Below are 27,825 nucleotides of genomic sequence, written 5' to 3'. Positions count from 1 at the left end.
AAAAACCCAGAGAGATTAGGTTGTTCATAACCTGAGAACTTTGTTTTTGCTTTCAGACAGCTACCCAGTGTTCTAAGAGCTTACTGTCACTAAAAGAACAAGATTACTGGGTCTAGAATGTCAGAATCCACATTATAGACATTTTCTTAATAGCTGGCATTTCTTTTGTTATTTATCAGTTTAAGAAGCAGATTCTCTTACCATGAATCTGATTCACAGGGATGGGGGCAAGAAACATGACATTTCTCTGTTTACTCCAGTTCACCCCAACAGGGTTTTCAGCAGCACTGGAGTATTAAAAGGTTGGCAGTTCCAATGTCTTATGTCCTCTCCTTCAGATAAGAGTACCACTTTTCTTTGGGGATCCATCCCTCATTCTCAGCTTCAAATGGACTAGAAGGGCCTCCAGGGCTACAAGGGTGGACCATTACAACTCAGGTCGAAGTGAATCACCACATCTTGATTGCTCTGGCCACTGGTCGAGGGAAGGGCAGGATGTCACACCCACTGGACTAGTTAACGTGAACCTGAGTCTTTGCTGGGGCTAGCAAACACGGACCTTCTCCTAACCAGTGGACTTGAACCTTGCCCGGTATGAGAAGAGAGCTCTTGATGTCACTTGGTTCTTCTAAGAATCCAGACCCGCCAGAACCAAAATGGGTACGGTTTAAACATGGAGCCCACCTGGCAGAGGTGGAACCAAGAGATGGAAACTTTTTTTGAACTTTTGGATCAAGCCATGGTCAGAGCCGAGATCTCAGAGTTTTGGAATATGGGGACCATATTTTTTTCACACTGACTTGGTTTTCCGATACTTGCAAGTAAAATCTTCTTAAGTAATACACTGTGTATAGAAAATCCTCCCAGAAGTACTCTAACCTGTATCATGAGATTTGGATTGAGTTGGTGGTAAGGTTAGGCATAGGAAAGGCATCACCCTAAGTTTTGAGGGCTGTTTCGCATCATGGTAGGGATTGCTGTTTGCCTTCCCAAATCCATTTTCCTTTTATTCTTTAGAATTAAGAACTTTAGTTTTAGATAGGCACACCGACTAGCTAAAAAGACGAAGTTCCTTATCCTTTGCAGCTAGATGTGGCCATGTATCTTAACTTTGCCCAGTTCAGTTCAGTTGCTCAGCTGTGTCTGACTCTTTGTGACCCCATGCATGCAGCACATCAGGCCTCCCTGTCCATCACCAACTCCCGGAGTTTACTCAAACTCATGTCCATCGAGTCAGTGATGTCATCCAACCATCTCATCCTCTGTCATCCCCTTCTACTCCTGCCCCCAATCCCTCCCAGTATCAGGGTCTTTTCCAATGAGAGCTCTTTGCATCAGGTGGATAAAGTATTCGAGTTTCAGCTTCAACATCAGTCCTTCCAATGAACGCTCAGGACTGATCACCTTTAGGATGGACTGGTTGAATCTCCTTGCAGTCCAAGGGACTCTCAAGAGTCTTCTCCAACACCACAGTTCAACAGCATCAATTCTTCAGTGCTCAACTTTCTTTATAGGCCAACTCTCACATCCATACATGAATACTGGAAAAACCATAGCTTTGACTAGATGGACCTTTGTTGGCAAAGTAATGTCTCTGCTTTTAATGTGCTCTCTTTTAATATGCTTTTAATATGCTGTCTAGGTTGGTCATAACTTTCCTGCCAAGGAGTAAGCGTCTTAGTGTCATGATTGCAGTCACCACCTGCAGTGATTTTGGAACCCCAAAAAATAAAGTCAGCCACTGTTTCCCCATCTATCTGCCATGAAGTGATGGGGCTGGATGCCATGATCTTAGTTTTCTGAATATTGAGCTTCAAGCCAACTTTTTCACTCTCCTCTTTCACTTTCATCAAGAGGCTGTTTAGTTCTTCTTCACTTTCTACCATAAGGGTGGTATCATCTGCCTATCTGAGGTTATTGATGTTTCTCCCGGCAATCTTGATTCCAGCTTGTGCTTCATCCAGCCCAGCGTTTCTCATGATGTACTCTGCATATAAGTTAAATAAGCAGGGTGACAATATACAGCCTTGACGTACTCCTTTTCCTATTTGGAACCAGTCTGTTGTTCATGTCCAGTTCTAACTGTTGCTTCCTGACCTGCATACAGATTTCTCAAGAGGCAGGTCTATTTATATGTCCAAAGACATACAAATAGAAGTTTTGTGGGCAACCTCTGGGAAGTTGCCTTATAGGGAAAAGTGTCCCACCTTTCTTTGTCCTTTAACCATCTTGCTTCTTGGATGTTGTTGTGATGACTGGAATGTCAGAAGTTATATTAAACCTCAAGGATGAGGGTCATGCTGTAGGGATAATGGAACATTGAAATAGTAGGAATCACTTATTTAAAGACTCTGGAATCACTGTAACAGCCCTTCACTGCTCACCTTTGGGCTTCTTACCTGAGAGAGGTACATGAGTACGTCCTAGGGAGCCTTCTTCCCCTGCCTGCAGTCAGCGGGGGCCCTTCTCGTCCTTCCATGATGTCATTACCTGATTGCTCTCATTGTATCCTGCACTTATGTCATAGTATAGTCATCTCTTTTGAAAGTCTGTCTCTCCTCACCATATCCTGAGCTTCTAGAGATGGTGAGGCTCAGAGGGATTACTCGTCTCTGCGTCACCAGTACCTGGCACTCAGTAACCTGCCAGTCATTGTTTATGATGGACGTATGTACGTGTGAAGAGCATCAGGCCCAGGCTAGGCCAGGCATCCCCCTTGGCACTGTCAGAACACCCTCTTCCCGTTAAGTCCCTATGTTTAATCCCTCCCTCCCCCTGGGTAGACCCAGGTGCTGTGAGAACAGGGACAGAGGTTTCAGCTGACCTAGGAGACTGCCAAGATGGAAGAACAGGGGCAGAGGATGGGGTGAGCTCAGAACTTTGCCTTTTGCCACTCATTTATCATGGGACTGTTGCTGCTGCAGCTCATCATCAAAGTTAAAATACAGAATCATTTTATTGGCAGTGAACCTCATTTCACCTTGAAGCAACATGAACTGGAACATCTTGTTACTTTCAACTGGTCATAAAATCATCACCTCAATGAGATGTACCCATTTCAGCTATAGAATGATTAAGAGTTTTTGAATACATATATAAATATGTGTTGTCCTAAGTCACTTCAGTTGTGTCTGACTCTTTGTGACGCTATGGACTGTAGCCTGCCAGGCTCCTCTGTCCATGGGATTCTCCAGGCAAGAATCCTGGAGTGGGTTGCCATTTCCTTCTCCAGGGGAACTTCCAACCCAGGGATTGAACCTGCATCTCTTACGTCTCCTGCATTGGTAGACAGGTTCTTTACCACTAGCAACACCTGAGAAGCCCATATGTAAATATATAGAATCTAAAAGGTTAAATACAAGTAAACCTAATAATCTAAAAGATTCAGTTTACTTGTATTTCATTGTTTAAAATTTAGTAATATTGTTCTGCTTTCATTTTTCATGTCTTCTATTTATGACAGTTAAATGCTGTTTTTTCTTATGTACTGCAAATAAGGTATTTTTCAAAAATTTTATCTAAATAAAAGTCACTTTAAAAAAGTAAATAATAGTACAAATATATGCATATATGACAAAAATTGTGAAGTGCTACTCAGAGGAATCAAATGAGTCTCTAGTGAAATAGGGGTCGCTTACCAAGATGTGGCTTAGCCTCAGTGAAATAAAGGCAGGGGTCCACAACTGAAGTCCACCACTCCCCTGACACTATCTGCAAAAATTATACAGGTGTGTTTCTCAGGAAAGGATCAAACTTCTCCCCCAAATTTTTAAAGGAAGCTGTGACCCAATCATGATCATTCACAAACCACTACTGTGATTCAATTCTTTTTGCTCCATTTTCGTTGCTCACTAAGGAATGTTCAGATTCCGAAGTTACTAATAGTACTAATTACTAACTTGCCAGGTCCCCTGACTAAAGGCAGGCAGTGTTCTGGATACAAGATTCAAAAAGTGAGAATACAGACCTCACTTAAAATGAGTAAATGGACATCTGGTTTTCAAGTTAATCGCTTATGAAACTGGTCCGGCAGGAATCTCTCATTTGTTCTCTGAACTTACAACACTGAGAACCAAGCTTGAGTGTCAAGTGCAGTTCCCCGTTTTACCTCCCCGTCTCTCAGGGCAGGGGCTGGGGGTGCTGTCGAGGTGTCAAGACTCAGCGTGTGGCACAGGGCCCGCCACACGTGGGCAGGCCAGGGACATCTGTTAACTCCGTGCAGGATGCAGAGGCTGCTTGCCCCCAGGAGGGGAGGGGTGGTCAGTGTTTACAGTGTGACGCGCGCACAGAGGGGACAGCGTATCTATGTGACCACACCTCCTTGGGCTGAGATGGAGGAAGAGTTACTTAGATGGTGAAGAGCAGCAGAGTCTTTATTGAGTTTTTAGTCCAGAATACAGAGCAAGGTGCTAGCTGTTACCTCAATGATAGTAGAGCAGTCAACAGTGGCTTTTCCTTCCCCTGTTAAGGCGAGTTACAGAAGGAAGGGTGTCAGATGGACAGAATGAGATACCTGAATCTTTGGAAAGTCACTCTGAAAAATAGGAGCAGTACTGCAGTGTAAAAGCCTTTCCATATACCCTTTGCCCCACACCCAGCCTATGTATTGGAAGGAACTTTCTTGATCCAAGAGATTCTTCTGGCAGAGTTTCTCTTTCAAGACCTTTAGCGTGCAAGGGTCATTTTTCTTGGTCTTGTGGCTGATCTCCTCTGACCCTTCCATCACTGGATGAGTAAGAAAGCCAGCGTGGTTCTTTAGGAGTTCTTCTGAGGAACTCTGACCGTGACCTGTGAGAGGGGTGCAGAGAAGCTGTTAAATCTGCATGCTTCCCTGTGGTCCGCAGGGCCCCTCAGCTGGGTGCTGCAGGAGCAATAAGCAGAGGGGGCTCCTGACTTCCCAACATCTCAACGACCAAACGGTCGATCCCAGCAACCTGCTAGGGCTGTGTTCTGCGTTAAGATCACACTCGGCCTCCCCCTGACCCGGTCTTTCTCCACTGGGGGTCCTTCCCTCTCCTCAGGCTTTACAGAACTCGGCGTAGGGCGAAGCCCGGCAGGGGACTGTGTAAGCACAGTGGCGGTAAAGTTCCTACTTATTCCTCACAAGGCACAGCAGAGACTGGGGCTTTACCCTCTTTGGTAGCTTCCATGGCTTAAACCAAGAACCTGCAGTCAGCACTGGTGGAGCCCGGCACGGGAAGAGGGCGGCGAAGGCGCCCATACTCACGGTCTTGACTTCGGTGTACGCCTGCAGCCCGTATTCCCCCAGCTCCCGGCCGCTCCCAGACAGCTTGTAGCCACCGAACGGCGACTGGGCCCCGAACACGTCGTAGCAGTTGACCCTGCAATTTAAGATGAGATCTCAGGAGCAACTCACTGGGGCAGGGATGAAGCATCCTGCCGCCTCAAACCCCGTGTATTGCTCTAAAATTTAACTTTAGAGCAAATTTTACCTTAGAAAAAGGGAGGTGGAGAACCCTACTAAAATCTAGCCATACAGGGGTTCAAAAGCAGGCCGTGTGAAACAAAGCCGGAAGTTGTCTGGTCCTTCATGACATGGATGTCAATACCAGGCTGCAGCAAATGCTAGCTTCCCATTTTAATGAATTGTTTTTGCTAATTAGGTGCTAAGCTTTTCAGGGTAATTTTTTTTTAACTTAAATTTAGACTGAATTTTAAAACTTACCACCTTACAGGTGTACAATTCAGTGCTTTATAGCATAGTCACAATATTATATCCTCTCCATTTAATTCCAGGACATTTCTATCCCCCAGAAAGAAACCCTATACCCAGTCAGCAGTTACTCCCCCGTTCCCTCCTCCTCCGACCCCCTAGCAGCCCCTCATCTACTTTCTGTCTGTATGGCTCTGTTCTGGATATTTCATATAAATGGAGTCACACACTGTGTGACCTTCTGTGTCTGGCTTCTTTTATTTAGTATTACACGATCCACGCTGGAGTAGGTATCAGCACTTCGTTCCTTTATGGCTGAACATTCCGTCACGTGAACAAACCACAATCTGTGTATCCGTTCATCAGTTGATGGACATCGAGGTTGTTCCCATTTTTTCACTATCTCGAATAGTCTATGAATATTCACATACACTTTTTTGTGTGGATGTGTGGTTTTTTTTTCCTCCTGGGTGTATAGCCAGGAGTGGAATTACTGGGTCCTAGGATACTTCTATGTCGAACTGACTGGGGAACTTAGGCCAGACTTGCCTGTAGTGGCTGCAACAATTTACAGTACCACCAGCAATGTATGAGGGTTCCTTTCTCCACATCCTAACCAACACTTGGTATTTTCTGTTTTTTTTTTATTACAGCTGTCCTAGTGTGTGTGACATAGGTGCTAAGCTTTTAAAACCAGGGTGACACAGATGTGGACCCTTAGTGCTGGTCTCCTCACAGCTTGGTAAGGAGCCGTCAGCCATCTGCTTGTCCAAGAACAGCGTCATGGACGTACGCACCAGAGGGAAGTTTAATCCCCTGGAGAAGGGGGCCAGACCCAGGAGGCACTGAGCCCGGCAGTGAGCAGGGGATTACCAAAGACCCTGGCCTGGGATCCCTGCCTGGGTTGTGAAGGACTGTGGGTCTTACCACACTGTGCCAGCCTGGAGGGCCTGGGACAGGTAATTGGCCTTGTCCAAGTCCTTCGTGAAGACAGCTGCAGCCAGCCCGTACTTGGAATTGTTGGCTCTCCCAACGACTTCCTCTATGGTCTTGAACTTCAGAATCTGCATCACTGGCCCAAAGATCTGGGATGAGAGAGCACGAAGGGTGGGCGTGGCAGACGCAGACCCACATGTTAGCCAGCCCTCCCCAGCACTGAGCAGGGGGTTCCAGAAGTGGTGGTTCCAGCAGTCCCCAGACACACTGCGAGGGCGCTGACGGCTCCTGAGGGAGCCCTACGTTCGTAATCAGCACCAAGGAGGAGAAGATCAAGGGACTTGAGCCATGTGGGGAAGTCCGGCTTCTGACCTAGCCCAGTGTCCTGCTTACATGAAGGCCATGAGAAGGGCCGGGAAAAGTCATGCCTTGAGTCACCGCTCACAGGGACCAGAACACACACAGGACCTGTAGGCTGGGCCAGGGAATTCAGATACTCCCCCCAACCGCTGGCAGCCATAAGAGACTGAAGAGAAGCACAAGGTCAGAAGGGAATTGCAAACGGTTTGTCTTAGGCACTGAGCCAGGACTTGACTCAAGGTCAGTGGATGGGTCACAGACGGGTCAAGATGCTGGACTGAACTGTCCACTTCTCCTCCTAAGAACATTCCCTCAAGCGCTGGACCCATACTGACCTCCTCCTTTGCTATGGTCATGCCATCTTGCACATCTCCAAACACGGTGGGCTGGATGAAGTAGCCACGGTCAGCAGCCGCCCCCCCACCACACAGCAGCTTCGCCCCCTCCTCCTTCCCAGATTTGATATAGCCAAGGACCTTCTTAAACTGCGTTTCATCCACCTGAGGGAGAAGGAGCCCAGAGTTATACAGATGCTACAGCCAGACATCTCCTAGCTTCAGTCTTAGAACCACACAGGCAAGGAGACACCTGGGAAATGGGCCAGATCATGAATGCGCCACACTCAAGTCACTTCAGTCATGTCCGACTCTGTGCGACCCCACAGACGGCAGCCCACCAGGCTCCCCCGTCCCTGGGATCCTCCAGGCAAGAACACTGGAGTGGGTTGCCATCTCCTTCTCCAGTGCATGAAAGTGAAAAGTGAAAGTGAAGTTGCTCAGTCGTGTCTGACTGTTAGCGACCCCATGGACTGCAGCCTACCACGCTCCTCCGTCTATGGAATTTTCCAGGCAAGAGTGCTGGAGCGGGTTGCCATTGCCTTCTCCAATATTAAGCCTACCATTTTTGTTTTTCAAGTATAAGATTACTAAAAATTTTAACTAGTAGGAAAATACATTGATGGTAAAGGTATGTTACACACTCTGAAATATTCATATACTGTTAGAAGAACGGATAAAACAGGTCAGTGATACCTCAAGTTAGGAAAAAAGGACCATAAGCCGGTATAGCTCTTTGGGCAAGTGTCTTAAAAATTAGGCAAAAAAATTAGATGTTCATATCCTTTGACCCAGCTATTTAACTTCTAGGAATTTATGCTACATTTGACAAAGGGACCTGAACAAGGATAGTCACTGGGGAACATCTTATAAAAGCAAAAAGCAGAAACAATTCTAAGTATACATCAGTAGAGGAGCTGGTTAATATATTTATGGTATACCCATATATTGTATCATCATTAACAACAGATCAGTCAACTAACACAGAAAGATAGCCTAAGATATTTCTTAAAGGGGAGAAAGCTTATAGAATGATATATACTCCAACTTTTGTTAAACATACCAAAATGTAACTGTGTGTGAATGTGGTTGGTTACCTACAGGGAATGTACATGGAGGGGAAAAGGGGAATCTTACTTTTTACTTTAGACTCTTTTTTATGAAGTTTTTAATACAAATCTGTATTACCTGAATAATTAAATAGCCACAAACCACAAAGAAAAATGAGAGAGAAAGGGATGCTGTAATGGTAGATATATGTCTTGATTCATTTGTCAAAACCCACAGAATGTACACCACCATGAGTGAACTCTAATGCAAGCTATGAACTTTAGTTAATAATACAATAAATGTACCACACCAGGGCAAGATGTTAAAAACAGGAGAAACTAGGGAGTGGAAAGGTTCGGGGTTTTATGGGAACTCTGTACTTTCTGCTCATTTTTCTAAAAAACAGAATCTGTTAGGGTAAAAAAAAAAAAAAAAAAAAAAAAAAAGGGCTGCTTTGGCTGGCCCCAGATACCGGGGAGTGGACACCAGCAACACAAGTGCCCCCAGGATGGTGGAGCCCACAGAGATGCCCTCGTGGGCCCTAGAAGTGGGTTCAGGGCTGCACGCAAGGGACTTGTGGGGGCAAGCATCCCTAATTCCTGACCCTGTGGCTCCTCCTCCCTGGGAGGAGGTGGCGGGAGGTGGCCAGCATGGGGCCCTGTGGAGAGTGAGCCCAGGACAGACTGGGTCTAAGGACAGTGCTGGGAAAAGGACCAGGATATGAGAGGAGGTGGTGGGGAGAGGTACTGCTGTTTCTTACTGTAATTATTATTGACTGTTAATTAAAATGAATACATGCTTGTGGTAAAAAAAAAAAGAAAAAAATTTTTTTTCTTAAATTTTCAATCAAACAGCTCAGAAGAGTATAAAGTGAAATAAAGTCCCTCTGCTACCTATACCATGGCCTTCTGCTCGCCTCCCAGAGGCAGCTGCAATGAACAGGTATGCATGTGTCTTTCTGGTCAGGGCATTTTTATGGATGGCCAAGGTCCAGGAAACACGTGTTCTCTTTCCCATAGACACTCCTCCTATTTATTATGTGTGTGTAACTTATAGAGGGTAAGTGTAACTTTCCTCTGTTAGTTTCCACTTCACAGCCACTCTGGGAGTTAGGAAGGGTAGGCATTGCGGGTGAGACACTGCTGGCTCTGAGACAGCAGGTGGCTTCCCACGGGCACACAGCTGGTGCCTGGCAGAGCTAAGCCTTGGAGCCGGGCCTGCGTGACTCAAGAGTCCAAGTTGGAGCTTCACGGCAGCTCCAACACTTGAGACCTGAGTGCAACCACCGAGCTTACCTGCGGCCCCTGCTCAGTCCGGCTGTCAAAGGGGTTCCCAACCACACGAGCCTTGGCCCGGGCAACGCTCCTTTCCACAAACTCGGTGTAGATGTCGTCCTGCACAAAGGTCCGCGAGCCAGCACAGCAGCACTGGCCCTGGTTGAAGAACAGGGCGAAGTGGGCCTGCTCCACGGCCCAGTCCACTGGGGAGGCAGAAGGCAACCGCGGTCAGAGGAGAGGCGAAGCCTGGCCCCTGTGGCGGCTGCTGCCTATTAACACTGCCAACAGCACTCATGCCCGCTGGGTGCCAGAGCCCGAGCGGGGACGAGACAGGTCTGACCTCTCCCCTCGCCAAGCACAGAGACCAAGTGGCAGACAGACACGAGGAGCAGGGGTCCCAACCCGCTACAGTCATGAAGCCAAGGGCGGCTGGAGGACAAGCCAGCTGGCCCGTGACCATCAGGGAGGACTCCCTCAAAGCAGACAAATCTAGGAGCATCTCAACAGGACCAGGAAAGAGGACGTGATGGAGGGAAAGCAGCCTGATCTGATGGCAGGCTGCACAGCTGGGCGAGTCAGTAGCTCGGCCTGGCTGGATTACAGACAGCAGAGAGGAGAAAGGCGGGGGACAGGCCACGGTCACACAGGCCGGAGGGCCACGCTGAGGAGTCTCACTTTCATCCTGAGGCCCTGGGGGCAGAAACCAATCCAATGGATGATAAGGATTACAGAGCTGAGTGGGACCACAGGAGACACAGCTAATGGTGGGTTGATATCAGACCTCTGCCTCCCCACCCCCCAAAAAAACCTTACTATCAGCATCTGACATGATGATATTGGGACTCTTTCCTCCTAGCTCCAGGGTCACTCTTTTGAGGTTACTCTTCCCCGCAGCAACCTGGATTAGGTGGCCAACCTGCAGGGATGCATAAACAGGGACAAGCTCTTAGTGGAGAAGAAAAGAGCCAAACATTCTCATAGGCACAGAACAGAAGTCCCCACAGCTTGAGGGAGCAGCTGGATTAGAAGAGACCTGGAGAATTTCACCACATCTGGCCACTCACTCACATAGCAGCCCCACCCTCTGAGCTCCCAGGATGACAGCGATGCAGCGACAACAAGCAGAGTCAGAGTCACTGCCGTGTGGCTTCTGCCTCCTGAGCACCATCTACACACCAGACACTGTTGAGTGCTTTGTGAGGTCAACCCTCTAAACAACCTCGGGGGAGGGCCGACTCTCCTCCTTCATTTAGAAATGTGGGAGCGGCAGCTCAGAGCGGTCAAGTCACTTGCCCACAGTAAACCTGGAATCAGAATTCACACTGGACAGACTGCGTCCAGCACCAGTTCAGACTTGCCATCCTGCTTCCTCCTCAACGTGTTCCAAATGGTATCCCCCGCACACAGCAAGGATGGGGTGCTTTTCACCTCCATATTCCAAAGCCTGGCACAAAGATACCTCTGAGCTTATCTGTTGGGTCAACACACGTTATCTTGGTCGGGAAACCATCCCCTCTGCCAGATTCTCAATATCCCCTTGAGGCGTTGATTTAGGTGGTGACTAACCCCAGAGAGAGTGAACCGTGTCACCTCGGCCGACATTCTGCCCTCCCACAACCACCATCTCTACGTACAGACTGAACGTTTGAAGGTACCTCCATCTCAGGGGAATCATTTTGAAGATCCTGTTTATTGTGCTATTCAATGTGCCTTCTCTAAAGTCACGGGATAAAGCCTTCCAAGAATTCAAGTTACCTCTTTACAATGAATTTTGTCCCTGCGTCCAAGGTAATTATGTTTAAGGAATCCCCAGACATCTTATACATCCTTGTCTCTCCAGGGCCTGGCCCAGAGCAGCACTCATTCATTCACTCACCGAGTAATTACTCTGGGGTAGACCTTTGCTGAATAAGCTGTATCTCACTCATGCCAACCCTGGGAGGTGGGCATTTATTATCCCCATTTTACAGATGGGGAAATGGAGGCTTCAGGAGGCTGACTTGCCTAAGGTCACATAGCTAAGTAAGTGCTGCTGAAACACTTAGTTTGACTCCAATCATCTCTGCCACTACACCACACCCACATCTCTACTGCATAGACACTACCATCCTCAGTCTAAACACAAATGAATGGAGCCCCCAAAGACATGCAGTGAATCACCCCAGGTCATAATGACAAGGCTGGGATTTGAAATCATGTGTCTCCCTGAAGCCCACTCTAATCACCAGGACAGCGCCCGTCAGAGAGTCTGACACAGCCCAGGTGCTTTGACCTTGGGCAGGCCGGCAGCTCTGGACTTGAGAAGTCTAGACAGCCTTGGCTTCTTTATCCCACATGGGATGTCAACCCACTCCCTGGCCCCACAGCAGCTGAAGTGTCAACCAGTCTACACAGGGCTCCACCCTAATGGTCACTGCTGGTACACCTGGGCCCCTCGCACAAGCTACTCAAAGACAGTCCTGGGGCAAACCCCCATGCAGTGCCCAGAGGCTAATCTTATTTTATTATTATTTTTTGTTTTGATTGCACCACTTTCAGGATCTTAGTTCCCCAACCAGGAACTGAACCCCGGGCCACAGCAGTGAAAGTGCCAGGTCCTAACCACTGGCCCACCAGGAAATTCCCCCAGAGGCTGATCTTGAACTCACCATCCTCTGAGGACAAGGGCGCTTGAGCCAAATGCACCACAAGCCCGAGGTGCTGGGATGCCTTACCTCAGTGGAGCCGGTGAAAGCCACTTTGTCCACGTCCTCATGGGAGGCGATGGCAGCTCCGGCTGTGGGGCCAAATCCAGGAATGACATTGACCACACCAGGAGGAAAGCCAGCCTGTGAAAAAAACACCAGGGACACTGGAGTCATTCTCCTGCTCCACAGAGTCCAGGCAGAGGAATACGCATCCCTTCCCAGAGAGGCTGAGGCAGTTGGCCCAGCGCCCAGGTAAGCAGTCTTACTGGGTGCTGCTCAGGAGTTCTAGATGGTACAGCGAGGAACCTGTTTTGTGGGATTCCCTATGGCTGTTGCCCTTCCCCCCATGGCACTCAGAATGGTAATCTTCATAGGGGTGGCTGTTCAGTCACTCAGTCGTGTCTGACTCTGTGAGCCCATGGACTGAAGTACATCAGGCTTCCCTGTCCTTCACCATCTCCTAGATGTTGCTCAAATTCATGTTCATTAAAAAAAAAAAAAAAAAAAATTCATGTTCATTGAGTCGGTGATGCTATGGAATCATTTCATCCTCTGCTGCCCTCTTCTCCTTTTTGCCTTCAATCGTTCCCAGTATTGGAGTCTTTTCCAATGAAAATAGGTCTGGCAATGAAACCCAACATAGGAAAGAGGTGATGGCGGGTCACTTAGGCTGAAGTGTGATGAGCAGAGGCAAAGGGGGTCAGGCCCTGAGCTACAAATACCCGGCCCCACCAGGGGGCCCCTCATCAGAACTCCTATAGAACAAGCCTTTAAAAAGGCATTTAGAGGTCAAGACGGACACAAGCCACGCACCTCTTTAATCAGGTTGGCCACATAGAGGGCAGTGAGTGGAGTCTGCTCAGCCACCTTCATCACAACCACGTTTCCCGTCGCCAAGGCTGGGCCCAGTTTCCATGCTTGCATCAAGAGCGGGAAGTTCCACTGCAATCAACAACAGCCACTGCCAAAATCTCAGCCAAGAGCTACAGCAGCTGCAGGAAGTGGCAGCCAGAGAGCAGAGATTCTCTGAACCTCTCCTGTTCCCCTCACAACTCAATTGCAGATGTAAGACAGACGAACAGGCAGGTGGTGGGCGACAGGATCAGTGACTCACATTCACTGATGCTTTTACCAATGTGGAGGCACCAGACTGCACTCACTCCTCCCTACCGCCCTCAGACAGCTACTCTGACTCCCACTTTTCAGATAAGGAAACCAGTTCCTAGGGGTATCAGTGACTTGCCCAAGGTCACAGAGTTCACACACGGCAGTGCTGGTTGGCTTTGTTAAAACCCGTATTCTCATCCACCGCCTAGACCACCATCCGACATCACCCACAGACCTTCCCACCTTGGCAGTGAGCCTGCCCGAGACTGCTGCCTCCCACAGCCTCCTGGCAAACCCCCACGTGTTTGTTTGGAGCCTAAGACTCACTGGGATGATCTGCCCACACACTCCCACAGGTTCGTGGCGGGTGTAGCTGAAGTAGTCCCCGTCGATGGGAATGGTCTTCCCGTGGTACTTGTCAGCCCAGCCGGCATAGTAACTTAAAAAAAGAAAAGAAAAGTCACAACTTAATCAGTGACTGTCAGGGATCCCTGTAAACCCTGGCAGAAAGCAAACACTCAGACTGGCCCAGCTGGGCCTTTCTAATAACTGCCCTTGCTCTTGGCTTTATTTCCAAAGAGAGTTAGCTAACCACTAGGGTCTCAGTAATTCATTCTAGATAACTAACCTCAAAGCCTCAGACTCACCTGAGGTGCTCGTAAAAAAGCGCCAAATTCTAGGTACCCACTTCGGACTTATTCAGTGGACTCTCTGGGGCCTATGCCCAGGAGTCAGTATTTTTAATAAACAGATATATTAAACTGTGCCCGTCTGACCACTGCAGCACCATAGGTTGTCATCTGAGAACCGCGGCTCCACTCTAGTGTGAAAGTGCACACCCATCTAACGGCTGGCGCTTGTGTGCACAACACCGTGCTACCAGTGAGGGAGCAGTGACCAGAAACAAGTCAGTGACTGAGTTACCGTCCGCACACACAGGGACACCGAGGGTGAAGAGGCTAGTCGAGGGGAGGAAGAGCCATGCGTGTGTAGTACGTGATGATTTCCAGGGAAGCAGGAAAATGAAAGATGGGGGAGGGATGCAACACGCGGTGTGAAAAAGAATTTCAGAAGTGAACGTGTCTGCTGAAGTGAGCCCAAGACCAGAGTTGACCTGGGTGTGAACATGGGTATGTGACCCTGGGGAAAAAAATAGCCAGGGAGTTATTTTACCAATCTGTACAAATTAGGGCATCGCTGCTCCCTTCCTCTTAGGCCTATATTGTGTGTGTCTGCTTGCCTCGGGACAGATGTTGAATCAGCACAGAAGTACACTGCTCAGACTCAGGAGGGCCTGGCACGCTGCCTGGGGTTCACCCGGCCACTCCCTCTTGACCGTTCTTGCAGAGCACTCTCGATCTTGGCACCCCTGTCATTTGGGGCTGGCAAATTCTTCGCTGTGGGAGCTGTCCTGTACCCTCTAGGATTTTTAAAGCATCCCTGGCCTCTATGCATGAGATGCCAAGTAGCACCCCCCCCCAAGTTGTGACAACCAAAAATACCTCCAGACGTTACCCACCGGCCCCTGGGAGACACAGCGGCACTGGCTGAGAACGCCTGTCACGAGAGAGGACCACTGCTTTGTTCTCCAGCCCGTATGTCTCTGACACTGCTTCTTCCCCTCCACCCCTGTCCACATGGGCATGAGGCAGCAGCCATTATTTGTATAATGACGTGTCCACCTGAACCACAGCTGGTCAGACTCAATCAGGGCCGCTCCTCCAGGGATCTGGCACGAGGACTAAGGGGCTGAGGTCAGTCTGGCTGGAATCAAGCACAGAGAAGAAAGCCCGGGTATGGGCAGCCAGGTTCCACCATGCAGACAGGCCCTAAAGAGGCTGGGGTAGTCGATCAACAGAAGAACGCAGCAAGGAGGCAGCAGTGAGAATCAATGGCCTAGTTGGTTTAAGACCCCTCACTCTCTGTAGCTGCCCAAGTTAGCCTGAAACCTCTTATTCCTCATCTTGTATTTCTCAGTTATTAAAATGTTTGTGGGTAAACCCAAAGATAGCAAGAAGGAAGCAAATAATGGAGAACAGAGACAGATGAAATGAAAAACAGAAAAACCACAGAATCAACAAATTCAAAAGCTGGTTCTTTGAAACGGTCACTAAACTGACAGACCTTTCGCTAGACTAAGGAAAAAAGGGAGGGACTTCTCTGGTGGTCCAGTGGCTAAGACTCCGCACTCCAAATGCAGGAAGCCCAGGTTTGCTCCCGGGCTGGGGAACTAGATCCCACACGCCACAACTAAAGATCCTGAATGCCACAACTAGGATGCAGCGCAGCCAACTGAATAAATAACGTTTAAAAAGAAAAAGAGAGAAGCACAAATAACTAAAATCAGAACTGGAAGTAGGGACATGATGATTATAAAAAACGAGATAGAAATGATTATGGGAGAATGTGATGTGCCACTATAGCCAACAAATCATATAACCTCAAAGAAAGGGACAAACTTCAGCTAACCCATGAAATTACCAAAACTGAAAGAGAAGACATGGACGACTCAGTTACCGTTTTGGTAGGGAGGGGCGGTTCCCCCTGAGATAGTCTCACTACGTTCCCCCAGCTCCTGTGAGCCTTTCACAGCCCCGCAGCAACTCCCACCCACTCACCCGGCCCTCCCCACCCTCCCCCCAACTGGCACGGCCACAGCAAACAGCAGGAAGCCCGGGCCCATACCGCAGGCACTTGAGGACCATGTCCAAATCCACCAGGTAGGAGATGATGTAGGGCTTGCCGTTGTCCAGGGTCTCCAAGGCCTGAGTGAAAAACGAAACAAGATCAGCACAGACGGGTGGGCACGGGAATGAATCAGAGCAAATCAGGTGATGAGCAGCACGGAGGCTCCGCATGGTACGGGCAGGGCTGCTGGCCCCTTTGTGCTGAATTTCAAGGCACTCCTGGGCCTCTTCCATGGCAGGGAGCATGAGGGAGGGATGAGAGGAAGGAGGCACCAACTTCTCATTCAGTCATTCCACAGACATTTGTTTCAAGCTTCTACTGTATGGCAGATCGATGTTAGGAACACAGAGATGATCACTGGGAGCTTATAGAACAAAAAGCCAGCAAATAAGGACACAATCATTAGTCACAAGTGTTAGGACCAGGCAAGGTCTAGCAGATCATGTTGAGGGAACAGGGCTTTAAGACTGCGGGATGCCATGGAAGGCTTAAGAGCAGAGTACCATGGTATAATTTGTCTTCTAGAAGGTTCACTGTGGCTGCTATGTGCAGTATGGATTGGGAGAGGTGAGGGTATTGCCTCCTGGTTTCTTCTGCCTCTTGCAGCCAGGGAGGAGGCTCAGCACACAGCAGGCTATCCATCTTCTGGGCTGTCTCCAGGAAGGCCTCCCCATCACAGCCCCTCCCCACCCGTCTCCTTTCTTAACCAGACCCATCACATCAAAGGAAACACTCAAGAGGCTCCCCAGGTTGACACAGGGGCAACCCCCAAAGGTGTCCCGCCGACAGCATTCTGGTCAGTTACTTGTCAGCAATGCAACCCTCTGCTGACTATCCGTGGGATGTCCGTTCTCCGTGTAGGTTGAGAAGGGAGGAGGTTCAGAACTCACTGCCAGGTAGGTCCGGTCTCGCTCAATCAGATCAGCCAGGCGGTTCAGCAGCCGGCCCCTCTCAGACGCGTCCATGCGGCGCCAGGGCGAGCCCAGCTGGAATGCGGCCCGGGCAGCCTTCACTGCCCTGTCCACGTCTGCCTGGAAAACACCCACCCAGGCACCTCAGGCCTTCTCAGCAGTAACCTCCTCCAAATGCCTCCTGACCCACTGCCAAACGCACCCACAGGGGCTCCAGTCGATACCGGTGGAGACACTGCCCCCAACAGTTCCTCCCAGCCTCGAAGAGCTCTGTCGACCAGGTTTAGAATGAGCAGCTGGGCTCCTCTCCTTGCCAGGAGTCAGAGTGGGAATGAGGATACTGATGGTTTCCCATTTCCAAATCCCCCAAAGAGTTATGTAGGGAACAGCAACACAGGGATCAGCACTTAGAAACTGACCATTTCTGACCCCCGCTTCCTTCCCAAACAAGTTCAGTAAAATTAACCATTCCTTCTGAGATGACTAGCAGTCTACAACACATGCAGGTTTAACCAGTTTCTCTTTCCTTGGGGAAGCAATAAAATCAACACAGCTAGCATTTTTCATAGAGGCAGATGTGTATCAGGAAGTGGGGAGCATGCTTGTCATTAATATTAAATACATTTACCATTAGACTATGAGTCAGAAAAGTATTCACACTTTCTTTTAGCAAAGGAAGCAAGGCTTTAAATATGCACATAGAAGACTGTCTTAAAGCAGAGGACAGGAAGCATTCTTGAATCATTTGTTAAAGCTTTTTCTGTTTTAGAAATGCAGTGTTTTTTTTTTACTGAATGTCTAATTTTTTAACTTTAATATTACTGTTTTTTAATTACCATGGGTATATGTAAATAAAAAATATACTACAGATACCATAGCTAGATCTCAGAAGACCCAGACTGTGCTCAACAAGACTTCCAACCAACAAGACTTCCAACCAGCTGTGCACTTCCCTTCTCTAGCCTTCAGCTTCCAGGTCTGGGATGGAGAGACTGGATTAGACGTTCTCAAATTAAATTCCAAGCCTGCAATTCCAGAGCTGTGTGAATTCCTGAACCGGGGTACAATCTAGCACTTTTATCTATAAGGAAGTTTCTGTGGCTTTACTTACGCAAAAATCTCAATGGGCATTTTAGTTATGAAAGTAATACACGATAACGTTTCAGCCATACGAAAACCTATGTTAAAGAGTGAAACCACCCTTGCCCATCCCCAACCTGCTCAGCCCCGCCCTGAGGTTAAGTCACCAGTTCTTACCTTGTCCCCTTCAGCCACGTGACAGATGACTTCCCCAGTGGATGGATTGACCGTGGGGAAGGTTTTCTTGCTGACGGCATCATGCCACTCATTGTTTATAAAGATCTGCAATGAGAAGGAAGAAAGTCCTGAGGAGCAGCTCTCAACCTGACCACCAACATTGCTGACCACCAGCAATGTAAAAAAAAAAAAAAATCAGAGAGAACAAATAGGAATTAGCTTCAGAGGTATGTGGCCTAGAAGTTAAAAGCACAGGCCTTGGAGACAGTCCAAGCTGGAGCATCCACTCCGCTAAAAGTACTGAGGTAAGGCATCAGTCCTTTCAATGCTCTGGTTTCTTTGGTCCAAAAAATGAAGACTACATACCTTCCTTATCAGTTATCTGTATCTACCACTGTGTGACATCACCTCAAAATTCGGTAGCTTAAACTGATTTATTACCACCTCTCATGGTTGGGTTCATTGATTGGGCTCAGCCGGGCAGGGCTTGGTCATGTGGTTGCACAACGAAGGCACCTGGGGCTAACGATGCAAGATGCCTGCTTCGCTCATATGTCTGTGGCCACACAGGTGCTTGGGCGTCCTGACTCCATGGCAGACTCAGGCTAGTCAGACCTTTCACATGACAGCTGGCTTCCCAGAGTGGTCAACAACACCAGGCAGAAGCTGGAAGTCTTCTTCTTTTTTTTATTTAAAGTCCTCTTTGTTTTATTTATTGATCTTTTGGCTGCGCTGGGTCTTCACTATAGTGTGAGGGCTCTTTGCTGTGGCACAAGGGCTTCTCTGGTTGGAGCACAGGTTCTCTAGTTAATGGCACACAGGCTTACTTGTCTCATGGCATGTGGGATCTTAGTTTTCCCCAATCGGGGATCGAACCCACATCCCCTGCATCAGAAGGCAGATTCTTAGCCACTGGGTCAACCAGGGAAGTCCCTGAAAGGCGGCCTAAGATCTAGCTTCAGAAGTCATACAGCCTGCCTTCTGCCACCAAATTCCATCAGTGACGTTATGTCATAGAAACCACCGTTCCTCTACCACACTACTGTCAGGATCGTTATGAGAACTGAGTTAGATTCTTCTTTTCATCCATTTAGTAAATATTTAGTGAACATCTGTAGTGGGCAGGGCACTGTTCTAGGGTTGAGGACACAGAGTGGGAACCAAACTCAGCAAGGACCTTTCTCTCATGGAGCTGGCATTCTGGTAGGCACAGTAAGTAAAGACACAATCAAATACACAAGGCAGCCTCAGACTGCAGTCTTAAGTGCAAAAGAGAAAAACGAGATGCAGAGAGTACTGAAGTGGGGGAAGATAGAGAACTCTAACTGGGATGGTCAAGGAGGGCTTCTCTGAAGAGCAGACATTTGACTTGAGCCCTGACTGATGAAAGGAGCCAGCCATGGGAAGAGTGGGGGGAGGAGGAGCAGTCCAGGCCGCAGGAACAGCAAGTGCAAAGGCCCTGGGGCAGAAGTAAGTCTGGTGCGTTAGAGAAAAAACAAAGGTGACCGGAGTTACTGGTGAACAAGGAAGAGAGTGCTAGGAGATGGGGACAGAGAGGAGGGTGGGTCCTGTGAAGCAAGCTGTCCCATGAGGCTGGGGAAATTGGTCTCAGGAAGCCAGCTGAGATGTTTCAGTTCCTTTAACCAAGGCTGGGGCAAAGGTCACTGGTGGGGTGTGGGCAAGGCCATCGGTCCAAGGCCTCTCTGCCTTCCTTTCCCAGGGGCTCTCCTGGGACCCAGCATCCCACCATGGCCTGGCCCTGGCTGAGGACCCAGGCAGTTGTCTACAGTCACTCAGCCAGGTTCTCTGGAAATGTGTGTGGGTTTCACTTTAGTTGGCTGATCATCAGTCTGACGGGAAAAAAGACTCCTGTTTCTTCCTGCAGGAGGGCTGGCAAGTGGGCAACAGGTCGCTTCCAGTGGAGTCCAGTCAACAGGCAGAAAGAGTTCAGCCAGGTGGACCCAAGTTCAAGCTGGACTGGGCCACACCCTGCCTGCATACTCCCCTCTGAGAAATCAGCTTCACCTCCTGGTGAACTTGGAGAGGGAGGCACAGGGGGAGGAGCAGAGATAACATCTGTGGAGGAAGGAGGAGGGCCAGGCACACAGTCGGTGACCCTCTGAGCATCTGTTCCCATGGCCACCCTGAGTGCAGGCTCAGGTTCCCAGCCTCACACCCACCACTTCACGGATGCACTTGAAGCCAGAGATGAGTAGCTACAGAGAGAGGCGGGCTGCAGCGGTGGGGTGAGACTGGCTGGCCTTGAACTGTTCCCTCCTCTTGACCGGGATGTCAGCACCTGGTCCCATGAGGATGTTCCCCCCTCACACCTACATGTCATGGAAATGGCTCATGACTGTTATTAGCTACTCATTATACGGCAGCCCCTGTATTGGAAGCTTTCCAAAACTGGATCATTCCCATTTAAACTTCATAGCAAACCTAGGTGAGTTTCGTCCTCTCTACAGTGGGGCAGGGGGGACACTGAGGCACAGAGAGGCCAAGCCACCTGATCAAGGTCACACAGCAGTGAAGGCAGAACCTGGATTTGAACCCAGGTCTTTGGAACTCTGAGCCCTATGCCCTTTGCCCAGTTCTTCGCAACTCTAGTCCAGAGCCCATGTCTGCCTTCAAGGAGGTCAGAACTCTTGTTTCTTAATCTCCACCTTTATGGTTTATGTACTGCCCTACTGCAAGTTTGATTTTGAGCTTTTACGACAGGTACTGTAAAAAAGCACAGCCTCTAAGCCGCACAGACATGGGTTGGAATCCTGGCTCTACCTCTCTCAAGATGTGACCCTGGGCCAATCCCTTCATCTCCGGATGCTTCATCAGTCTCTGGAAATAATACATCTGGGGGCTTAAAGGTGAGGGTGAAATTCCACAAGGGGTGTAAAGCTCCTGGGCCAGGACCCCACACACACACCGTGTCTCACCACCACAGTCCCTGCGTTCCTCCAGATCCCTGCACGGTAGCACGCAGAATTAGTCTATCCTGAGAAAGTCTCCACTGTTATTTCACAAACATCAGGAGGTATGAAGTGGACAATGTGCCAGTCTGGTGAAACTCCCCAGGTCCTCACCCCTTCCTCCCTGGGCGAGGCCCACACTGTCCCCTGATCCTAGTGCAGGATCCTGGCAAGACCACTCCCTGGCACCGCCCCCCTAGGGGCCTGAATTTGCCGAGTCACTCTCCATTGTTGAGTTTTCAAGTCTATCCTCCCTTCTAACAGGATAAGCTGGGGTTTGCAGGAAACTGGAATATTCCTTGTTTATAGAGTTCCCACTTCCCCTCTCCTAGAACCAGGCTTTAATGGTCTCCTCCTTGGGGAGGTGGGGCCAGGGGGGGCCAGGGTGAGAAGCGTTCCCAGACTGAGGCGCTGCCGAAGTTCTGCTTCGAGTGAGGGGAGTCTCATAGGACTTCTCTTGAATAAACACAAGAGCAGACTCCAGGCCAAACGCTCCCTGACCTCTTGAAACCCTGAGCCCAACTTACATAACATGTTAACTCAGTCACCCCGGGAGGCGGGCCTACCAGGCTCTCACTTCGCCCTTCTCGCCTCTAGAGCAGTAAGGACGACACAGGGTACCTGGGAACAGGAGGAACCAGAAGGGCCCCGGAGCTGCAGGGTGAGGAGGGAGACAGCAGAGGGTGCTCTGGGTTCCGCACCTGCTGGGTGCCAGGACCTGCGCTGGTGCTGGGGTTCTGAGGGGCATGGGACAGACGGGGGGAGCATCCGCCCTCAGTGGGGATCATGGGCTTTTATTTTGTAAATTGCTTTTTTTATGAGTGAGTTTATCTTGGACACTTTTCCACAGGCATATCTGTCTCACTATTTTAAGCAACATAGCAATCTTCAAAGCTTAACAGACCGCAATTTGTTGAATCATGTCCTACAAATGCACTTTAGGACAAGTTTTCACTACAAGCAGACCTCAGAGATATATTTTATTTTTAGTCCAGGCCACTGCAATAAAATAAGGTACTATAATAAAGGGAACCACATGAATCTTTAGGTTTCCCAGTGCATATGAAAGGTTTGTTTGCACTATACCAGTCTTTTAAGGGTGCATTATCATGATATCTTAAAAAAAAACAACAACAACAACAACAATGGGCCTACTTTGAACTGAAAAAAAACCTTATTGTTAAAAAGTGCCAGTCATCTTCTGTGCCTTCAGCAAGCTGTAATTTATTTTTTGCTGCTGGAGGATTTGAAATACGGTGAAAATTACCAAAACATGACAGAAAGACAGGAAGGGAGCAAACGCTGTTGGGAAAATGGCGCTGACAGACTTGCTCCATGCAGAGTTGCTACAAATCAATTTGTAAAAAAAAAAAAAGGAAGAAAAACCACAGTATCTTTACTGTGCAGTAAAGCACAGTGCAATAATATGAGGTCTGCCTATACTCCTGACAGTGCTGCTGCAGCGAACATCCTTTGACTTGATGTGCATCTTTGCAAAGCTGGGGCAGGTTACTCTATAAAAATTAGAACTGCTGAGTTGCAGGATAACACGATCCTTGGCTTCCTCAGATATCTTGTATTCCAGGTCCCCACAGATTAGGAAATGCAAACAGAAACTTGGGGGGAGGGGAGAAGCTGGGGCAGGGACAGTAGAGCTGAGAGCAGGACTCCAGGACCCCGGAGAGGAGTCTTAACCAAAGTGAGGACACAGGGATAGTCATAATCTGCCCATGGCCTCCAAGAAAAGGTTAAAAGCCCTTCAGAAACTCCAATTTATGGACACAGGACACATTCTAGAAAGACCTCATATCCAAGCTCGGAAGCATGAAAGAATTAAGGATCCATTACCTAGGAAATCTACATCCCTGGAACATGTTCTTGTCCCTAAGAGTGAGCAACTGCTTGACTTTCTATCCTGGATGGCTTCTGCCGGCATCTGGTTTTTCAGAGGCAGTTGAGTACTTTATGTCAAACAGAAAGATCCTAAGGAGAAAAGTTCAGGATAAACATGGAATGCCACACGCATTCACACTTTTCATCTAGATACCTCCAGGTTACTTTGGGGTTAAGGCCGAGGGCAGTTACCTGGCACCCCACCCCACCCCCACCCCCGCCACAAGCCCTCCTCTTTCTCCTCCTCATCCCTCAGGGTCTTTGGCCTCAGATTCCTGGACTTTCACCACTTTCAAGATGGGAGGGCTGACTCCACTGTGGACTGTTGACTGTTTGCCAGAGAGGCAATTTCAATTTGTCGACATGCCTGTGGGCTTACATTTGGGCAATCTCTATCTCACGGCAATCCCTTCTCTAGCCAATTTCAACACTCCCAACATGTCCCCACAATCTTGTTCACATTAACTCCACAATTCTTTGCAAAAAGGCCCTTTTGAATAGAACTCTTAGGTTCCCATGCCTTGCTACTAGAACACAAGATTGTAAACAGTTTCATAAATGTCAACCTTCAATATTTACTGAGCGGTAATTATACTCCAGGTATAGAGTATAAAGAAAGTATAAAGTATATAAAGTATAAACTTTACCCCAAGAAAGTATAAAGCTCAGCGGTAAAGAATTTGCCTACCAATGCAGGAGATGCAGGTTTGATCCCTGGGTTGGGAAGATCCCCTAGAGCAAGAAATGGCAACCTACCCCAGCATTCTTGCCTGGGAGATCCCATGTACTAGAGGAGTCTGGTGGGCTACAATTCACGGGGTCGAAAAGAGTTGGACATGACTAAGTGCACACACACACACAAATTATGTTCCAGTTTTGGTGTGGGAATACAAATGTGAACACAAACTTGGCTCCTCCCTTCCAATTTAAAATACTCAGTTCAACTATCTCATAAATATGTACATCCTTGTTTGACCATAGGGCCTGGTCATGAGGCATCATAGCATGGGGTCTTGTGTGTTAAGAGCTAACAGAGCTAATCTTGAACCCTGGTTTCACACAAATGTGAACTTGACCTCCCTGAGCTTCAGTTTCCTCATCTATGCGATATGGTTCCTATAGTTGTTGGGAGGATGAAACGTGAAAATGTAGGTTCAAGTTATCAGGCACAGCGCCTGACAGATCATAAATAATCAATCATCATGATTATTGGGTCACAGAATTCACATGTATGTCCACAACACACATGGCTAGTCTCAACATTGTCCTAACCCAGTCACCTCTAACTCAGCAGGTTCCCAGCATGCTCTGGGCATAATGAACAGCATTTCTGTTTCTTTACAATAGAAGCAAAAAAACCAAGGTGGGGCCAGTGAAATCCTCCGATTCCCTGAGTTGCCCTAATCTATTGTTTCTACAGAGGCTCTCGAAATTCCTTAACAAGCAGTAAAAGCAGTGCAATCAGCCTGGGGATATTTCACTTGACTAATTCAGCCTGCAGCCAACTCCAAACCACAGCCAAGCCCAACAGAGGTTTTGGTTCATTCCATAAGACTCTGCAAGGAAAACAAGATAATTCAAAACTACTATTCTGTACATATCACCTGTTAGCAGTGGTAATAGGAATCCATCCGGGACAAGTTGAGGCAACAGGACCCCAAGAAAGTTGACCAAAGCACCCCACTGTACCTCTTCTAGTTAATAAATAGAAGTGGGAGGAAAAATTTCTATTGCCTATGCCACCCCCTCTTCAAGGAGAGACTCAACAAGCTTGAAATGCAGCATTCCGCACCCCCAGTCACCACCAGCAAGTCCTTGTGTGAGAAAATCCACACAAGCAACTTCAAAGCCTAGGTCACAGCTCCTTTGGGGCAAGCTCCAGGATCCAGAAGAGTTCACTGAACATCAAAGAGTCAGTAATCCCCAGGGAAATGTTGGAGCATATGATCTAATTTGTACCTAGAATCCCTGGTAAGAAACTTAAAATATTAGGATTAGACTATGGCATTCTTGCCAGCAGGGATGATAAGAACTCAACACTGAAAACTGCCCAAGGAGCTTTAAAATGTGCCTGTACAGCAGAATGTCATCCTCCTGTGAACTGCTTTACAACCTTGAGAAAAGTAAGATTGATATCTACTGATTTAGGAAGATAACTCAGATACATTGTCTAATGAGACAGAGCTTCAGAAGAGCAAGCGCAAGGGTCTCATTTAAATAGGAAAAAAAAAGAAAACAACGCACCTGGTGCAAGCTCACTTGCCCTTGCCCCATGCTCTTTTACATGAGAGTGAGAATGTGCAACCACAAACTTACCAGCTAACATTGTTCTTGGAGGGAGTGCAATGGAATATGCTGGAAGTTTCACTTTTGCATTTGTAAACAGTGAGCAATGGTTACTTTGATGATCTCAAAGAAATGTGATAAAAGCAGCTGCAGAAAGATTTCACTCAGCGTTACAAACTAAATCTAGAGAGAATTCTAGATCCAGGACCTGTGCTATCTACCACAGCTACATGCACGTACATCGGGACCCTGTTCCCTCGCCTCCACAGGAGCGCAAAGGAGGAGGATCCTCATTGGAACCTGTGGCCACAAAAGCTTGGGCTACTGATGTCTTTCCATTGAGATTTCTGTGCGATGTGCAAGTCTTTCAAGCATGAACTCCTTCCTCCTTATGCGCCTAATGAGGAAGCAGCAGCTGCTGCCTTTTTGGCTCGTGTTATGCAAAAGGCATCTTATTTTACCCTTTGTTTTTATGCCCTTGCTAATGACGATTTGTAACACACTTTAAGGGGCTTCCCCGGTGGCTCAGTGGTAAAGAATCCGCCTGCCAGTGCAGGAGAAGAGGGTTCAATCCCTGGGTGGGGAAGATCCCCCGAAAAGGAAATGGCAACCCACTCCAGTATTCTTGCCTGGGAAATCCCATGGACAGAGGAGTCTGGCGGGGCTACAGTCCGTGGGGTCGCAAGAGTCGGACACAACTTAGTGACTAAACAACAACACCCTTTAAATCACACAGATGCGCCCTTACCCACTGCCGGGGTGTAATCTGCAGCGAAGCTCCAGACCAGACAATCAAGTCCCCTGTTAAAAGCAGCCAGTCAGAAGCCGGCTCCCCAGCATCCTAGGTCAGCAGTGACCCCTATATTCCCACCTAGAGTTGCAACAAAAATACCACAGAAGTTTCTGGTTATCGACTTACACTTGGGAGCCCAGATGTGAACCCCGGCCAGACCACTGATTTGAGTCTTTGGGTGACTCACTGCATCTCTTTAAAAACTCAGTTTTTTCATCTGTAAAATGGAGATAACCACAGTACCTACCTCACCGGGCTGCTTAAGGATTAAACGGAAAATCAGGTAAATGCTTAGACTGGTGAGAAGGAGGTGCACAGAGAACAGAGCTGTGACTTCTGCAAATGCCCGTGCGGTGTATGAGCCCCTGTGCTCGTTCTCCGGCCCCTCCCCTGGCTACAGAAGGGGAAGCTCAGAGAAGGGCAGCAGCTACACTTGTTGTACAAACAAAACGAACTCTTTCATAACCAGTCCTCGGTGAATTCTCCAGCACTTTGCCCAAACTCAAAGGTCAAGAGAGAAAATGTGCCAGAGTCCTGGTTGACCAAGAAATCAGCCACTGGGAATCGAGGTTATACTGGAAAATCCTTGCTTTGATCAAAGGAAGAACGCTTGGAAGGTGCAGACACCACCCCGGGATGGCACTGAGGTGGCAAAGGTCCCCGCCCTTTTCCAATTGCCAGCAGTGGAAGCGGCCAGAACGTCAAGTGGCCATGGCCGTGGCCTTGGCCTCTCCATTGGGGAACTGGTGAACTTTAGTTGAAAAGGACCCCTTTTTTCCAGTTTTCCCATTTGGTCGAGGGCATGAGTCAAGGCATAAAAGAAATGACGAAAAGACAAAACGGCTCCTGCAAAGACGGTCTTAAATGGACATGTCCTCGGGATGAGTGATGTCCGGATGACTCTGCGGAGGCACAGGGACGACTAGACCCGAAAGCCGAGGACGGCTGGGGAAGGGGAGTGGAGAATGGAACCCGGAAAACCAGCAGCGGCCAGATAACACAAGTAAGCGGCCAAAGTCAACAGCTGGATCGGGGAGCCGAGGTGTCCGAGGCGGTTAAGGGGACAAACTGCTCGCGGGGAGGGAAAGGAAGTTGTGTGGAAAGAGCAGCTGCGAGCAAACCCGTGGAGACCCAACGGGGTAAACTGAGGCCGGAAGAGATCCAGTCCCTTCCCACCCGGCAGAGAACAAAGCACGCGGGCGACCTCACCTGGTTGTAGAAGACCTCGGGCTGCTGGTTGGGGGTCGGCACGGCCTGGGTGGCGGCGGCAGACAGCAGGCGGCGGCCCTGGCGGGGTCCGAGGCGGGCGGCGGCAAGAGCAACGGCGCGCAACATGCTGACGCTGGAGCTGGGACGCCGGGGTTCGAGTGGGCGCCTGGAGGCCGACTGCCTGCGGGGCGCGTCGCCGGGCGGGGCTGCCTGTCCCCGCCCCCGGCGCGGCCGCCAATGGGCAGCCGCGGGGCGTACCCGCACCTCGCCAACGCCCGGGGCGCAGCAGCCCCTCCGCAGCTCGTCTCCAATGCGCAGGGGTCGGGAGTGAACCTCGGGGCTGACGTTCCGCAGGGCCTCGCACTGCAGCATGCGGGGCGCGCCTCGGGTGTA

At 48.9% G+C, this 27,825-nt stretch overlaps 1 protein-coding gene and 1 long non-coding RNA gene across 4 annotated transcripts in view; one reads left to right on the top strand and one right to left on the bottom strand.

Annotated features, from left to right (window-relative positions):
• Positions 1-12,343, top strand: part of LOC136145669 (uncharacterized) — an 18,886-nt gene extending 6,543 nt beyond the window's left edge. For 2 of the 3 annotated variants that reach the window (XR_010658824.1, XR_010658823.1), the window contains exon 4: positions 6,328-6,595. This is a non-coding gene — a long non-coding RNA (uncharacterized lncRNA). Of the gene's footprint in view, positions 1-6,327; positions 6,596-9,209; positions 9,298-12,170 lie in introns of those variants that run through there. The other variant, XR_010658825.1, reaches the window with a different exon arrangement.
• ALDH2 (aldehyde dehydrogenase 2 family member) lies at positions 4,348-27,825 on the bottom strand. The gene is made up of 13 exons (XM_065904201.1): positions 27,433-27,825; positions 18,283-18,387; positions 17,005-17,145; positions 16,112-16,191; positions 13,754-13,865; positions 13,133-13,261; positions 12,347-12,460; positions 10,446-10,548; positions 9,651-9,835; positions 7,306-7,470; positions 6,602-6,759; positions 5,228-5,342; positions 4,348-4,788 (listed from the first exon to the last, which is right to left on the bottom strand). The coding sequence occupies exons 1-13, from the start codon at positions 27,802-27,804 to the stop codon at positions 4,756-4,758; spliced, it is 1,812 nt and encodes a 603-aa protein (XP_065760273.1). The 5' UTR covers positions 27,805-27,825; the 3' UTR covers positions 4,348-4,755.

This window comes from Muntiacus reevesi, chromosome 13 (genome assembly GCF_963930625.1).
Source record: "Muntiacus reevesi chromosome 13, mMunRee1.1, whole genome shotgun sequence".
Taxonomy (NCBI): domain Eukaryota; kingdom Metazoa; phylum Chordata; class Mammalia; order Artiodactyla; family Cervidae; genus Muntiacus; species Muntiacus reevesi.
Note: the sequence above shows the minus strand (reverse complement) of the source record. Positions and strands in the feature narration are given on the sequence as shown.